Here is a 13,751-nt window from a genome sequence, read left to right on the forward strand (position 1 = left end):
TCTAAATTGATTACAATTTCACAGTGAAAAGTTGTTTTGAATTGAAAAATGAAACTTTTCCTTTGTAAAATGTTAGAACGGGACATTTTGACAATTTCTAGGCTTTTGGCTTTTTTCCAAAATGTTTTTCAAAAATGTTTGAAGGTGACCTGTTTGGGTTCTCACAAACAGTTTCTGTTTGAACATATTGACATTTTCTGATAAAAAACGTTTTGTTTGAAAATCCTTGACCATCTGTACTCAGCATTACTCCTTCCCATCTTCTGTGCTGCAACTGTACAGTTCAGCCTGCAGGGAGTCACTCAAAAGGCTATTTAAATGCCCTACTTTTATTCTCTTTGGCTAATAAGTCCATAAAACAAAAAACACTCTCAGTGGTTCCTGCTTGAAGAAGGGAGGGAATCTGGCAAGCCATCTCTTTCTGCAGCAGGAACACTATGTTCCATCCAACACTTTTATAGCAACAGAAATGCAGGAGCGACAGCGAAGATGAATGTGCTTGTTAAAAGCCAGATTTTTTGGTTAACTAAAAAAAAGAAGCAGCTGTTTTTAAAATGGTGCTGGAATCTATGCTGTTTTGGAGTAACCCCTGCACTTTACATAACACATGGAGCTGCCTGATGGACTGTATCATCCTCTTTAGCTACAATAGCGTGTAAGTGTTTGTTTTCCACTGAATTACAGAGTGTTAGATTCATATATCACACGGACAGCAAAATATGAACTAAGAGGGAGTCTACAGATATGCACTTTACTAGTCATTTTCCCTATCAGCAAATTTCGGGACAGGCAACAGGACTCTGGGTATTATAACAGGTCTGAGTTAAATAACCACATTTCCGTTGTATAAGCTTTGCTTTCAAGATGCTTCAGCCAATCAGAGGCTACAATAAACAATGTGCAAAACAAAGAGTCCATTCAATAACCACTAACTTTCTAAGGAGGAGATGCTGCTGATCTTCCTAATGTTGTAGAAATTCTTCTGTACATAAGCCTGAAGGCACAATTCCTAGAGGCAGAGTGAGACTCCAGCTTGGAAAGTAGCTGAAGCACAGCGGAAAGACGTCCCAAAAATCAGCAGTGGGAGGAACATTGTGAGTAATATTTCTAAATCTTCTAAACAACATGCATGACCTATAATTGCAGCTAGAAAAATAATGAAAACCTTTATTGTCAACAATGAATCAAAGGGAGGCAGTAGGAGAAAGGTGGCTTGTGAAAATGTCATTAAGGCATAAATTATTTCCCTCCCAGATTTCCACAAGCAAGTACTTATTTCCCCAGTGCTCTCTAATCAAAGGCCTCTTCCAAATATGCTAGTAAAGAGAGCTTGTGCTGGATTTTGATCTTGGTTACACCGTTGTAAATCCAGAATATCTTCAGTAAAGTCAAGGGAATTACTCCAGATTTATGCTGGTATTATCCAAATCAGAATCTTCGTCTTTTATTTAAATGATCTCCCCTATATTTGAAATCTAGGATTTTAATTGAAATAAATAGATAATAAAATGATCCAAAAGAAACTCGTAAGAAAAAAATTCACTTGGACTGAACAGAGAAAAAGCAAGTTTCCCCTCTCACTTCCCGATGGTGCATTTGGGTGTAATTAAATCCAGGAACAAAGCACAGAACTCTAAAATTATCCATTCATGTGTGACCTGGAATTCACTAGTTTAACCCTTATCAACTCAGAACTGTTCACTTTTTATTTCTATCCAGTATAGAAGGAATTGCTGTGCTGCCATTTATTTGATGCAGAAAACCTGAATTAAAAATATCATATGCCCAAAGTATGGAAGTTTACTTTGATAGATGCCATAACATTTTTCCTGAAATTGAGATGTTATTTGAGAAAACCGCAGTTATATTTTCAAATGCCTCTTTACAAAATTGAAGTATAGGTTTTAAAATATATAAAATACCCGGGAGCTGTCAAATCAGTTTAAATCTTATTTCTAGCCAATAGAAGCAGAGGTAATACCATGATGAAAATAAAAGATTACTTTGTAGGATTAAAGACTCATAGACTCACAGATTTTAAGGTCAGTAGATGAACATTAGAAAGCTACACTGAAGAAAAACAAACAAACAAAAACTGTTGTGAAGCCAGAGTAGAAGACTGAAGTAGCGTAAAAACCTAGAAAAGCGGGGAAAATGGCAGGTTTGCCTGCTCCAGTATAAATGCGATTGTGATGTGAAGAAGACAGATTTGCAGATCTGTGCTAGTTGTTTGGCCCATAAACACACTCACAATACGTCCCTGGGCATTTCTATCTATAATGTCCTTCCTCCATTGCTCCTCTAAGTAAATGAGTCCATGCTGTGAAGGAGGCTGGTGCTCTGACCACACTCGGATGGTCCATTTGAATTTTTTAGTCTGCTGAATGTGCTGCCCTTACTCCGCCTCCTGCTCTGTTTCTCCATTCACTTGGCATCCAGTCCTTCACTCGTGAGTAGTCCCAGTGACTAATGGGAGTACTTGTGCCCACCCTCCCCCTGCCCCGGAATAACAAACTGGGATACGTTACATTTGTCTTCCATGCCCACGGATTTGCTGTGTGTTACAGCCACTTACTTCGCCATCTACAACCATGTATAGCCCATTTTTGGACCACTTTATACCAGGCACGTGTGTTACACCACCACCACAACAGGCTGGGCCACCTTCCGCAATCTAAGCATGAGGGGATTAAAATCTGCTTGGCTTCCTTCTGTTCTGATTTTCCTTTTCTGTCTTGCAGATGTTTACCCACAACAAACTGAAGATTTTCGTAATGCTTCTGGCACTGGCCACTTACACAGCCATGGTGGTGCTCAATGCTGGAGCCGGTTCAGGGGCATTCAAAGGTAACACTAGCAGCTGTTTCTGATTTGACTAGACACCTCTCGCTCCCAAAACACATGACTGCTTGTGTTCTGAAGCACGACCTCCTCCAAGTCAGTACGTGTATTAGTCAGGCACCTAATGGTAGAGATTCTCATGCTTTGCCTCTTTCACTCAGTCACTTTTTTACCCGCTGCTGTTTCCCAGTCTTTTCCCCCATTGAGGCACAGTCCATAGTAAGAGCTGAGCCTAGAGCATACTGGGGGGCATTTCCCAGGTGCAAAGAGTCAGCTCACTCCCTACTACTAGGCCGCTTGATGGGCTATAGGGTACAACCTCCCATCTCTCCATCCAGCCAACTACACTGGCTGGTGTGTAGGGGGTGGTGACACACCCTGCCTCCTCCCTGTCCCCCTTGGATGCCATAAAGTGCCCAGGGCAGTAGGGAGGCAACAGCCTCTGATTTCCTCCCACTGCTGGGGCTGCAGTTGCCTGGTTTAGTTTCCATTGACTTCAGTGGGCTTTGGGTCAGGCTCTATGTGAGCAGTGTACAAGGAAAGCCCCTCTGCCCCTCCCCCAAGCGAGGGCTATACAGCACCAGGCACCCAGTGACTTGGCAGCAAGAAAGGACGAGCGTCTTCAGTTACTGCTGCCCATTTATAAAGATCAGTGCCGCCAATTCCCAACTCCAACAGAGTTCGTCAGCTCTGCATATCGCGGCTCACTCCCAGCTTTGGCTTTCAAGCCTGACCGGCTTTTCTGGTTCTGTTTCGCTGTCATTCTTTTCTGGTTGTATAACTTGCTCGAAGTCACACCTGGTCTTCATAAGCGATGATTGTCACATATTCAGTGATTGTGCAAAGACAAGCCCATTACAACACAGGAATCATTTTGACAAGAGAGTCCTATCAGCTCGCACAGATGTATGCTGATGCAATGAGTAAAGCCTGAGCGAGGGCGTGGAGAACTGTGGGCTCTTCCCATTACTTGTGTGCAGTAACATGTTTTCCTGCAATAACCTTCATTGCTCCAGGTGTATTCCTAAATACTGTTGGAAACATCTCAAACAAGTACAACACTGACTTCACACCAGCTGGCTGGACCTTCCTCATCTGGAATGTTATCTACGTCTGGCAGTTTGCTTGGCTGGGTTATGCACTGTCAGGAATCTGCAGAAGGTATTTTTTCTCCATATAATTTGAATGCAGGAGTCTCCCTCCCTCACCATACATGAGCTGACACTGAGTTGAGGATCCTTGTCAGTCTTTTGCCTTTTGCCTTCTGATCCCATGTGAATATTTATTATTTGTATGTGCATGGCCCTGTGCAAGACATAAGATACAGACAGGACCTGCCCCAAAGTGCTTGCAACCTAGACAAGATGGACACCGGGCATTCCAGAGGAGGGACTGGCTAGGATTGTTTTTATGTATGTCTCAGTATTAGCCTTGACTTGCTGCTTGTGGGCATGGTGGGAAGAGTGAGGCCACAGGTGGGGTTTGAATGAAGATGGGGTGGTCAGTCTTTGATGATCCCTTGCCCCTAACCACCTCTGTGATACACAGCTATTTAAGTACCACTGCCTTTCCCACTAAGGGGGCAGCAGAATTACCATGATCAGAGATTGGCACCAGTGCACCATATTACTCAAACGGAGTGCTGGGAAATGATACACTGTGATGCTGCTTCACCAGAACACACAGGGTCTGATTCTCACGGCGGTGTAAATCAGGAGCAAATCCATTGAAATCAATGGCGTTACACTAATGTAGGAAGTGGTGGAGAAGGGCCACAGTGTCGTCTCCACAATGCTCACAGTATAAGAGTCTGCAGACACTGAGATCTGAGTTTACTACATACACTAGCCCCTGGGGAGCTTTTTGAGTGGGCAAGTAATACCCAGGCTAAACAGACTAGCAATGATCTGTGGGGAAATCATGTAACAAAACTTGATTGGCCTGATTCTTATGGCAGCACCTTTCTGCTGACAGCGGTATAACAGAGCCATAATGTAAATGAGAATGAATCTCCCAGACGGTTCCCGACCATGTTGGGAGCAAAAACTGTTACTGGTACCAATGTGATGACGTATATGAAATGAACTGGTGTTCTCAATCCAGGGCCGCCCAGAGGCGGGGGCAAGTGGGGCAATTTGCCCCAGGCCCTGGGCCCTGCAAGGGCCCCCACGAGAATGGCTGAGACTCCGGCCCCGGCTCCGCCTCTGCCTTCCCCCATCCCCCGGTGCCTCAGTGTGCCGCGTCCAGGAGCGGCCCTGGACAGAGCTAAAGCAGCGTGGCTCCAGTGGGGCCTGAGCTCCTCCCCACTCAGAGCTGCTTGGTAAAGGGACGGGGCTGTGAGCTCCGGGCCGAACGGCGGGAGCTCTGGTCCCACTGGAGTCACGCCGCTGCAGTGCTGTCCAGGGCCACTCCTGGACGTGGCGAGCTGAGGCTCCAGGAGAGGAGGGAGGCAGGGGTAAATGGCATGGTAAGAGACTGGGGGTGGGGTTGGATAAGGGGCAGGGAATCCTGACCTGGGGACAGTCAGGGGACAGGGAGGGGGCAGAGGTTCTGGGGGGGCGGTGAGGGGACGGGAAATGGGGGTTGGATCGTGGGCATTCCGGGGGTCTGTCAGGACTCAGTGGGGGGGGTGGATAGGGGTCAGAGCAGTCAGAGGACAGGGAGCAGGGGGGGTTGTTGGGGGGTGGGGTCCCAGGGTGGTGGTTGGGGACAAGGAGCAGGATGGATTGGGGATTCTGAGGGGGGCAGGAAGTGGGTGGGGGTCGGATAGGGGGCAGGGCCAGGCTGTTTGGGGAGGCACAGCCTTCCCTACCCTAAAGGTCATTCAGCAGTGTGAGGCTTGCAGACAGCTATTTAACACAAAGAGCCAAGCTGTTATCTTTTCCCTTAGGGCTCCTATCCCTTTCACTTCTCAAATGCCAAATTATAGTCTACATTTAATTTCGGTGCCATAGCGATATTCATGTCAGGTCAGGGTAGCCTCATTTAAAATTAGCCATTTTAGATTAACAGTAGAGCCAAGAGAGCCATGGGGGAAGGATCACATGAGAAGAGCAATATCCTACACCACCTACCTCCTTCCCAACCGTACCAAGGGAGACCCCCGTCCCCTGCATTCCCCGAGGCTCCAGAGTGGTTTAATTTTAGCACTCTGTGTCCATTCACATGCATGTGCTATTTTGAGCATTTCAGTTTTCACAACATAGGCTCATCCCAGATTCTGGAACAAGCTCAAATGCTCAGTTTGTGGAGTATGTACATAAGCTGTACTAAAGACAAGCCCACAGTAACCATCTCGTTTGTGAGGAACCCTATGGAGCCAGTCTCTAAGAAACAGATAAATTCATGGAGGTTAAGTCCATTAATAGCTATTAGCCAGGATGGGTAAGGGATGGTATCTCTAGCCTCTGTTTGTCAGAGGGTGGATGGAAATGGATGGCAGGAGAGAGATCACTTGATCATTACCTGTTAGGTTCACTCCCTCTGGGGCACTTGGCACTGCCCACTGTTGGTAGACAGGATACTGGGCTGGATGGACCTTTGGTCTGACCCAGTATGGCCGTTCTTACGTTCTAACCTAAATGAACCCAAAGTTATGGAGACAGATATGAGTCAAGGAGGCCAGCAGAGTATCAGAAACCTGGAAAAATCTCTGACTGGATGGGCTCAGGCATTTGGTCACAAGCTGAGGGGGTTCAAAAGTTTTGGATTTTGTTTAAGCAGAATTTTTTTTATTGTTTCTTTAAACAGTCAAACACAGCAAGCAGCAAATATTTGGCCACACACTTCTGAAACCCCAAACCATGTTCAGGTTTTGGCACACTATTTTCAGCTTTTCAATTAAAAAAACCACAACAAATTTTGAAGGAAAGCAGACGTGATTTTTTCTGCTTTTAAAAAACCCCTAGTTTTCAATACAAAAAAAGTTTTGACGGAAAATATTTGTCCAACCCTTTTAATGAGCTTTAGTGCCTTTTAGCACTAGCTGGTGCTGAGAACCAGTGATACCTTGTAAAGGTGACTTGAAAAGAAGTTTTTTCAACACTGGGTTTGTGCCAAGATGCGGAAGGTTTTTAAATGTTTATTTTAACCAGGGCCGCCTGGGGGGTAGGAGGGGTGGAAGTGGGGCAATTTGTCCCAGGGCCCCCATGAGAATATAGTATTGTATAGTATTGCAACTTTTTTTTAATGGAAGGGGCCCCCGAAATTGCTTTGCCCCAGGCCCCCAGAATCCTCTGGGTAGCCCTGTCTCACTCCTAGCTAGACAGGTATGCAGATCACAAAATGTTGCCATTACTGACATGAACCTCCACACAGGTTTTTTCCAGTCTCAGTGGAGAGGCCAAGGATTCAGTAGGCCTCAGTGCTAAATGAGTCTAGGACATTGAAGTTAACCATCCACATAGACACAAACAGTAGTATATATTGCATAATCTAGATGTAGTTGCTGTAGTGACATATCATGGGATATTATGAATGAATTAAGTGGAAAGCATGCTTTGTAAAGCCACAAGGCCAGATCTCATTGACAACGGTGTAAAACAGAAAGTACTTCCTTCACGTCAATGGACTTCAACCAGTGCCAATTCACTGTAAGTGGGAGGAGAATCAGACCTGCAATGCTTGATCTTCCTAACAGTCAGCACTGCTTTCTCCAAATGCCTGCTTTTCATTGACAGGAATGAACTTGGATGGGTCTACACAGAGCCAGATTTACTGCCAATATCCTTCTATCTGGTGTGGATACTGAACAATGCCATTAATGCTGGATGGCTATTTCTGTGGGACCGAGAGTAAGTGAACTGTGAAGAGAGGATTTTTGCAATCCTCTCCTTGGGGTCTGATTCACTGCTGCATTACACCATTTTCACCCCTGTGTAACCCCTGCGAAGTAAACTGAGTCACACTGGTGTAAAACTGCCTAGGCCAGGGAATCAGGCTTTGTGTCTTAATACACTTGGACTAGGCAAAAGGTAGCCTTTATATCATGTTTGCTTTGTGTAATCTTTGCTTTTGGCCCATGAGTTGGATCTGTGATCTCTAAATCTAAAATCTCTTCCAACTTGCCATTCCTGCATATTTTCAATATAAGCAGGAAGCTAGGATTGGTCATCTTGTCCCACTCTTCATGAAGCCAGTTCATCTTGTGGCTTTTGGTTATTTTTATGATCCTAGTCATTTCACGGGCACAGCACTGCAGCCATATAGTCACTGGCTGTCAGAGGAATGCAGTTGCTAAATACAAGCGTGAATTGTATAAAAAAGTAAAACAGCCATAGGTTAAGTAAAGGCTACATGAAATGATTAGCTCTATTAAGGGTCATTATGAGTCCAAGAGTAAGTCTATGAGGTGAGGCATCAATTGAGCTAATATGTAGTACAATTTTGCTAAAATACTGTATCACGTGTGTTTTCCCCCTAGGTTTCTCATTCCAGCCGTGGTTCTCCTGGCAGTCCTTCCTTTTACCTGTTATGTTGGTCTCTTCATTTCACACCGATCCTTGCATATCCATGCCGATTGGTTCCTAAAGTCTCACAAAGCAGAGCTGTGGCTCATCCGAATTCTGGTATGCTATACGTGAGCACTGCTATTTACAGAAAAGCTACACCGCCATGGTCATGCGGGGGGAGGGATAGCTCAGTGGTTTGAGCATTGGCCTGCTAAACCCAGGGTTGTGAGTTCAGTCCTTGAGGGGGCCATTTAGGGATTGGGGCAAAAATCTGTCTGGGGATTGGTCCTGCTTTGAGCAGGGGGTTGGACTAGATGACCTCCTGAGGTCCTTCCAACTCTGATATTCTATGCGGGGTTGAAGGTGGCAAAGTTCAGATGCACAATGTCATTATGATTGCTACCCCAGTGCTAACTCCCTCCCCTTGCACATACCTTCAGGTTTCCCTTGTGTCTCGGTTCCCCATCTGTTGACAGCATGGGAGTCAATAGGAGGAAGATAAGCCCCTCATCTGTTTCACGATGCTTCACATATAGACTGACAGTCCAGATTGCCCCAAAATAGTCCTTAATCCATTAGACCATTATTAAGAATGTATAGATGGAGTGGAAAAACCCTACATATTTTTCAGGGTTTCTTTCTTCTGCCTTTTCCTTTTATTCCATGCTCTGGATGAAAGTGATTGCTCCCCCAACCTAGAACATTGGCTATTTGTGCTCAGTACATTACACAGAGGCAATGAAGTTGAATATCTTCAGCCACATGTGATCCTCCCTCCCTCCCTCCCTCCACCTCCCCACAGCAGAAAAGAGCTCCATACCTGCTACCTCCCCTCATTACCCACCCTCCCAACCAAGAAACCCTACCCCCCCCCAGCTGTCTGGTCTACCGAAACCGCTCCCCTGACTGAAATGTGCTCTCTGACCCTCCCCTCGGATTGCTTGATTCCTAACTAGGACCATGCAGTGGAAAAGTGAGTTGGGTGAGAATGCGAGTCTGAGACCAGGAGGATTTCTCAGCAGTAGGCAGTCTGTGAAGATGAGACTCTTGCCAGATCACAGTCCTGACCTACCCCAAATATGCGTTCCTGCCCCAGCCTGTCTCCCCACAACTTGTTATAGTCGGTTTCCAGGGCTCATGATCCGTATACAGGTACAGACAGTGAGTAAAACTCTGAATTCAGCATTTGGAACTATAGGCATCACCCCAACAAGATGAATCCACTTGGCTCAGTGTTTAGGAACGGTTCAGTAGGCATTATGTATTGCTGTTTATGGCCCACATTTCACTCCATGGAACAAGCCTGAATTTACAAACCCAGGCACAATGAAGGGTGAGGGTGGAGAATTGCACCGATCAGTAAGGGATGGACTCCATCAACCCAGGCTGTGGCGAGGTAGTGCAGCCTCTCTACAACCAGTCCTGCAGCTGCTGCACTACCCTGTCAGAGCCCAGTATAGAACCCAGGCCCACAAGGTCCTTAGGCAGCATCCTTAGCTGCAGCCGCTGACCAATAGCCTTAGGGCTGAAGGCCTAGAGACCCACAGCAGCCACGCTCACACCCTGGCCTAAGTAGCTGAACAGGCAGCAGTCTCCGTGGGTACTTGGACTACGTAAAGGCCTCAACAGGAAGAGGAAGCTGTCTGAGCAACATACCACTGCCTGCTGCCGAGACCGCCTTGCCTGTCCCCACCTTACCGCCTCGCCCCCACCAACCTACTGATCTGGCCCCTTGCACTGGATCTTCTGGCTGATCCCTGTAGAACTCTGACTATTGGCCTGGACAGTCTCCGGTATGGGTTGGCCTGCTGGCTACCCAACCACCGTGCACACTTGCCCACTACTTTGGACTGCCCCTTTGCCTGCCTTGGCCATACCTGGAGGGGTATGGCTGAGGATCTGCATAGGTGTGGAGCCACCAACCTTACTTTTTCCCATAAACCCCTCTCTGCAATGGTGCTGATGGAGCCGCTGTGAAGCTAGGAGTATACCTATTGAGTGGGCTTCCTGCATCCTGCACCTACTCCAATGAGCCAAACCAGTGCCAGTTTAACCACCCATTGGGGTATGGAGGGGTGGCAGGTTTAGAGATATACAGAATGTTTATTTCTCATCCTCACTCCGTGTGTCATTATTGTACATGACAGGTGCAAAATGGAATTGCACTATACGCGACATGGACCACAATTGCCACTCTGCTGAATTTTGCCGTGGTGCTGATCTTCAGTGGGAACGTATCTAATAAGATTGCAACGGCAACCTCTCTGGCCATCCTTACCTTTGAACTGGTAATATGGTAGGTGACACTGATAAGCTCCCATTTGTCCCTAAAAAATCTGTGGCCGTCTGGATCCTGCTCATGTCTTGACGCTTAGTGAGTAGCATCAGGATCACTCTCAGACACTATGATTAGGTATTCGCTGGGCCATGTGTAGGAGAAGGGGCCTTATCAACTTCTTCAGTGACTGACCACATGTGGAGAATGGTAATTCTGCTCAAGGTAGTGGAGTGGGGTGAGTTGAAAAATTATCGTCAGAACAGTTTTTCAACAGAAAATTGAGTTTTTCAACTAAACACAATTTTCTGCAAAAAGTGTCAAAAAACCCTAACGCCGACAACGGAAATATATCCGGGTTTGAGCTAGATATTTTGATTTGGAAATGCTGCCACAGTGCTTCATGGGAGATGTAGTCTGACCAGGGCGCCCAGGCTATAGAGGAGAATGGGAGCTTGAGTCATCCAAACTACAACTCCCAGGAGGCACCACGGCAGCTTTTCAGAAACTAAACATTTTGGTTTTCAGCCAAAATTTTTCAGTATTGGAATTTCCACCGAAAAATTGAAACTTTCCATGAAAAAAAATCAGACAAAAATTAATTTTATTATTTGTTTTTATCAGTTTCCATGGAACCCCCACCTTTTTTCACATGCTCCATACTGGAGCTCTTCTCAGGCTCTGAGAAGCAACGGAGATAGTCTAATCCAGCCTTGGCAAACTCCATGTTTGTTCCCAACTGCTCCCTAAAGAAGTTATCTAGAAGGGGGGGAAAATCCACTGACAGGATGTTCATTTTTTTGCCACCTTTATTTCCTCCCAGGTTTTCTCTGGAAAATTTTGTGCTTGACAAGTATGTGCGATATAATCTCACTGTCTACCCAGTGGTCATTGTAGCACTGACCGGCATTGTGTGGAAGAACTACTCCCCTTCATCTCCAACTGACAACAGTGTGTTTACAGGTGGGTCCTTGTAAAGTTTAAACTCATTTTATCTAGAAGAGGCCACCAATTTCTCCTGAATGTTTCCAGCATGTCATTCCCCCAGCATCTTTGTGTGCAGGGAGAAGGTCCCTCCTGCTAAAGGGGACCTTTAAAAACCAACTAGGGATTTATGAGAAGTCTTTAATTTTGCAGAATGAGAGTAAAGCTAGGTAAGACCCTTTAACTGCTGTGATTGCCCGGGGGTCTGCTGTGCTTGGGGTGGAAAGGAAACCCTCAACATCACTCCAGTTCATTTGTTAGTGGGGCAGATTCCACCTCCTCCCACCCTCCACCTCTTCACCACCTTCTGCGGGAAGCTAAACTGGTGCGTTCCCACAATGCAAGTGGGATAGGACTTGGAGAGCTGCCCCAGGACACCTGCGCCCCCTCTGCTCCCAGGCGCTCCCTCTACTCTGCTGTTGAGGAGGGTTTGGGGGTGGGGAGAGCCACTGGGTGGTGGGGGCAGGAAAGGTCTGCAAGAGCCTCAGCTACACAACTCACCGAGGTGGAGGTAGCACATCAGCCATAGAGGATGCGGTAGTAGCAACAGTCAGAAAGCAGCTCTGCTGCCACTCTGTGGCCTGGGGGAGGATTGCTTCTGATTCCTCAGAGCCCCAGCCTGAACACACTCCTGTTTCACTCAGGCTGGGGATATGCTTAAAAAGTTTTATTGGTGTCGTTATGTCAGTTAAGGGTGTAGTGATATAAATGTGCTTCCACCAACAGACCTTATGCTAGCTTGGGGAACCGGCATCAACTCTAGCTTGGGTTAAAGTTTTGCAAGCTATGTTAGATAGGAATGTGAAGAAATCGCCCCCCGGCCTACATAGCTGTGTTGGCAGAAGTCCCACTGTAGGCACAGCTCTACTGGCAAAAAACGTGTTTTTAACTTATTTCATTCAGGAAACTGGTATAACGTATTCTGGCAAAAGAACTCTTTTGCTGATATAAGCTGTGTTTCTATTAGGAAAGTTTGCCAGTATACCTGTATGGGCAAACCCTTTCTAGTGGAGACAAGGCCTCGGCTGGTATAAGCCATTTTATACTGATATTACTGCGTCTAAATGAAGAGGGTTTTGCTGGTATACATATACTAGTTTAGTTAAACCAGGAAAACTTCTAGGTGGTGACAAGATCTTATTCTGGCTGAGGGGCAGGCTCTAGGGTTTGCTCACAGTACGTGTGAAGACATGGTGTAAATACTTCAAGAGGGATATTGGGCCCTGTTTGGAGTTCTCCTCCTTTGCTGTTTTTGTAGCCCTTCTCCCAGTTACCGCCACTCTTGTAAAAAGAGACATCGTTGATTTGCTGTCACACACGTAATAAAGGGCGTTCTGTTTCTTTTATAGTTGTGTTGCTGGCGGTGGCTTGTGTCACCTTTGCTGTTCGGCTGGGAATAGTCATATGGAGACATCGTAAAAGGCCTCTAAACCTATCGGATTCTCCAGCCATGACACTGTGAAGTATATTTCCAAAGTGAAGACCTTAAGGAGGAGATTTTCAAAGCCATGAATGGGAATCAGGCACCCAACAGCCACTGACTCTCTCTCCCAACACCCACTCCCCTGGTGCCTTGAAAATCTCTGAAATGTGGAACAGTGAATAACACAAAGAGTTACAGTGATTTCATATAAGCTTTCAGGGTCTCTCTCTTTTTCAGGATCTCTCTCTCCTTCCACTCTGATCGATTACACTTACCCTACCACCTTTAATTTGACCGCTATGTGTTTTATTAAATGGCGTTTTAAGTTTACACCAGAGGAGTAGATGAACAGATCCCTCTGACAGGGGCGGCTCTAGACATTTCGCCGCCCCAAGCACGGCGGCATGCCGCGGGGGGCGCTCTGCCGGTCGCTGGTCCTGCGGCTCTGGTGGACCTCCCTCAGGCGTGCCTGCGGAGGGTCCACTGGTCCCGCGGCTCCACCGAAGCCATGGGACCAGCGGACCCTCCGCAGGCACGCCTGGGGGAGGTCCACCGGAGCCGTCTGCCGCCCTCCCGGCGACCGGCAGAGCGCCCCCCACGGTATGCCGCCCCAAGCACGCGCTTGGCGTGCTGGGGCCTGGAGCCACCCCTGCCCTCTGACAAAGCCTAAAGCACTTCTGGATAAATGGACAGTAGCACTCAGGTATGTCCAGCCTGAGGCAGGCCTGTGAACACAGTTGCCACACTTGCACTTTTGCACAGGACGTTATCTTTTCCT

The 13,751-nt window shown here is 46.7% G+C and overlaps 1 protein-coding gene across 1 annotated transcript; it reads left to right on the top strand.

The window, feature by feature from the left end:
• The first annotated feature begins 780 nt into the window (after positions 1-780).
• LOC123367365 lies at positions 781-13,380 on the top strand. The gene is made up of 8 exons (XM_045011552.1): positions 781-1,094; positions 2,742-2,847; positions 3,858-4,002; positions 7,521-7,634; positions 8,264-8,408; positions 10,439-10,587; positions 11,390-11,529; positions 12,900-13,380. Exons 2-8 carry the CDS (start codon positions 2,742-2,744, stop codon positions 13,010-13,012), a joined length of 912 nt encoding a protein of 303 aa, XP_044867487.1. The 5' UTR covers positions 781-1,094; the 3' UTR covers positions 13,013-13,380.
• Positions 13,381-13,751: the final 371 nt, after the last annotated feature.

This window comes from Mauremys mutica, chromosome 3 (assembly GCF_020497125.1).
Source record: "Mauremys mutica isolate MM-2020 ecotype Southern chromosome 3, ASM2049712v1, whole genome shotgun sequence".
NCBI classification, from domain to species: domain Eukaryota; kingdom Metazoa; phylum Chordata; order Testudines; family Geoemydidae; genus Mauremys; species Mauremys mutica.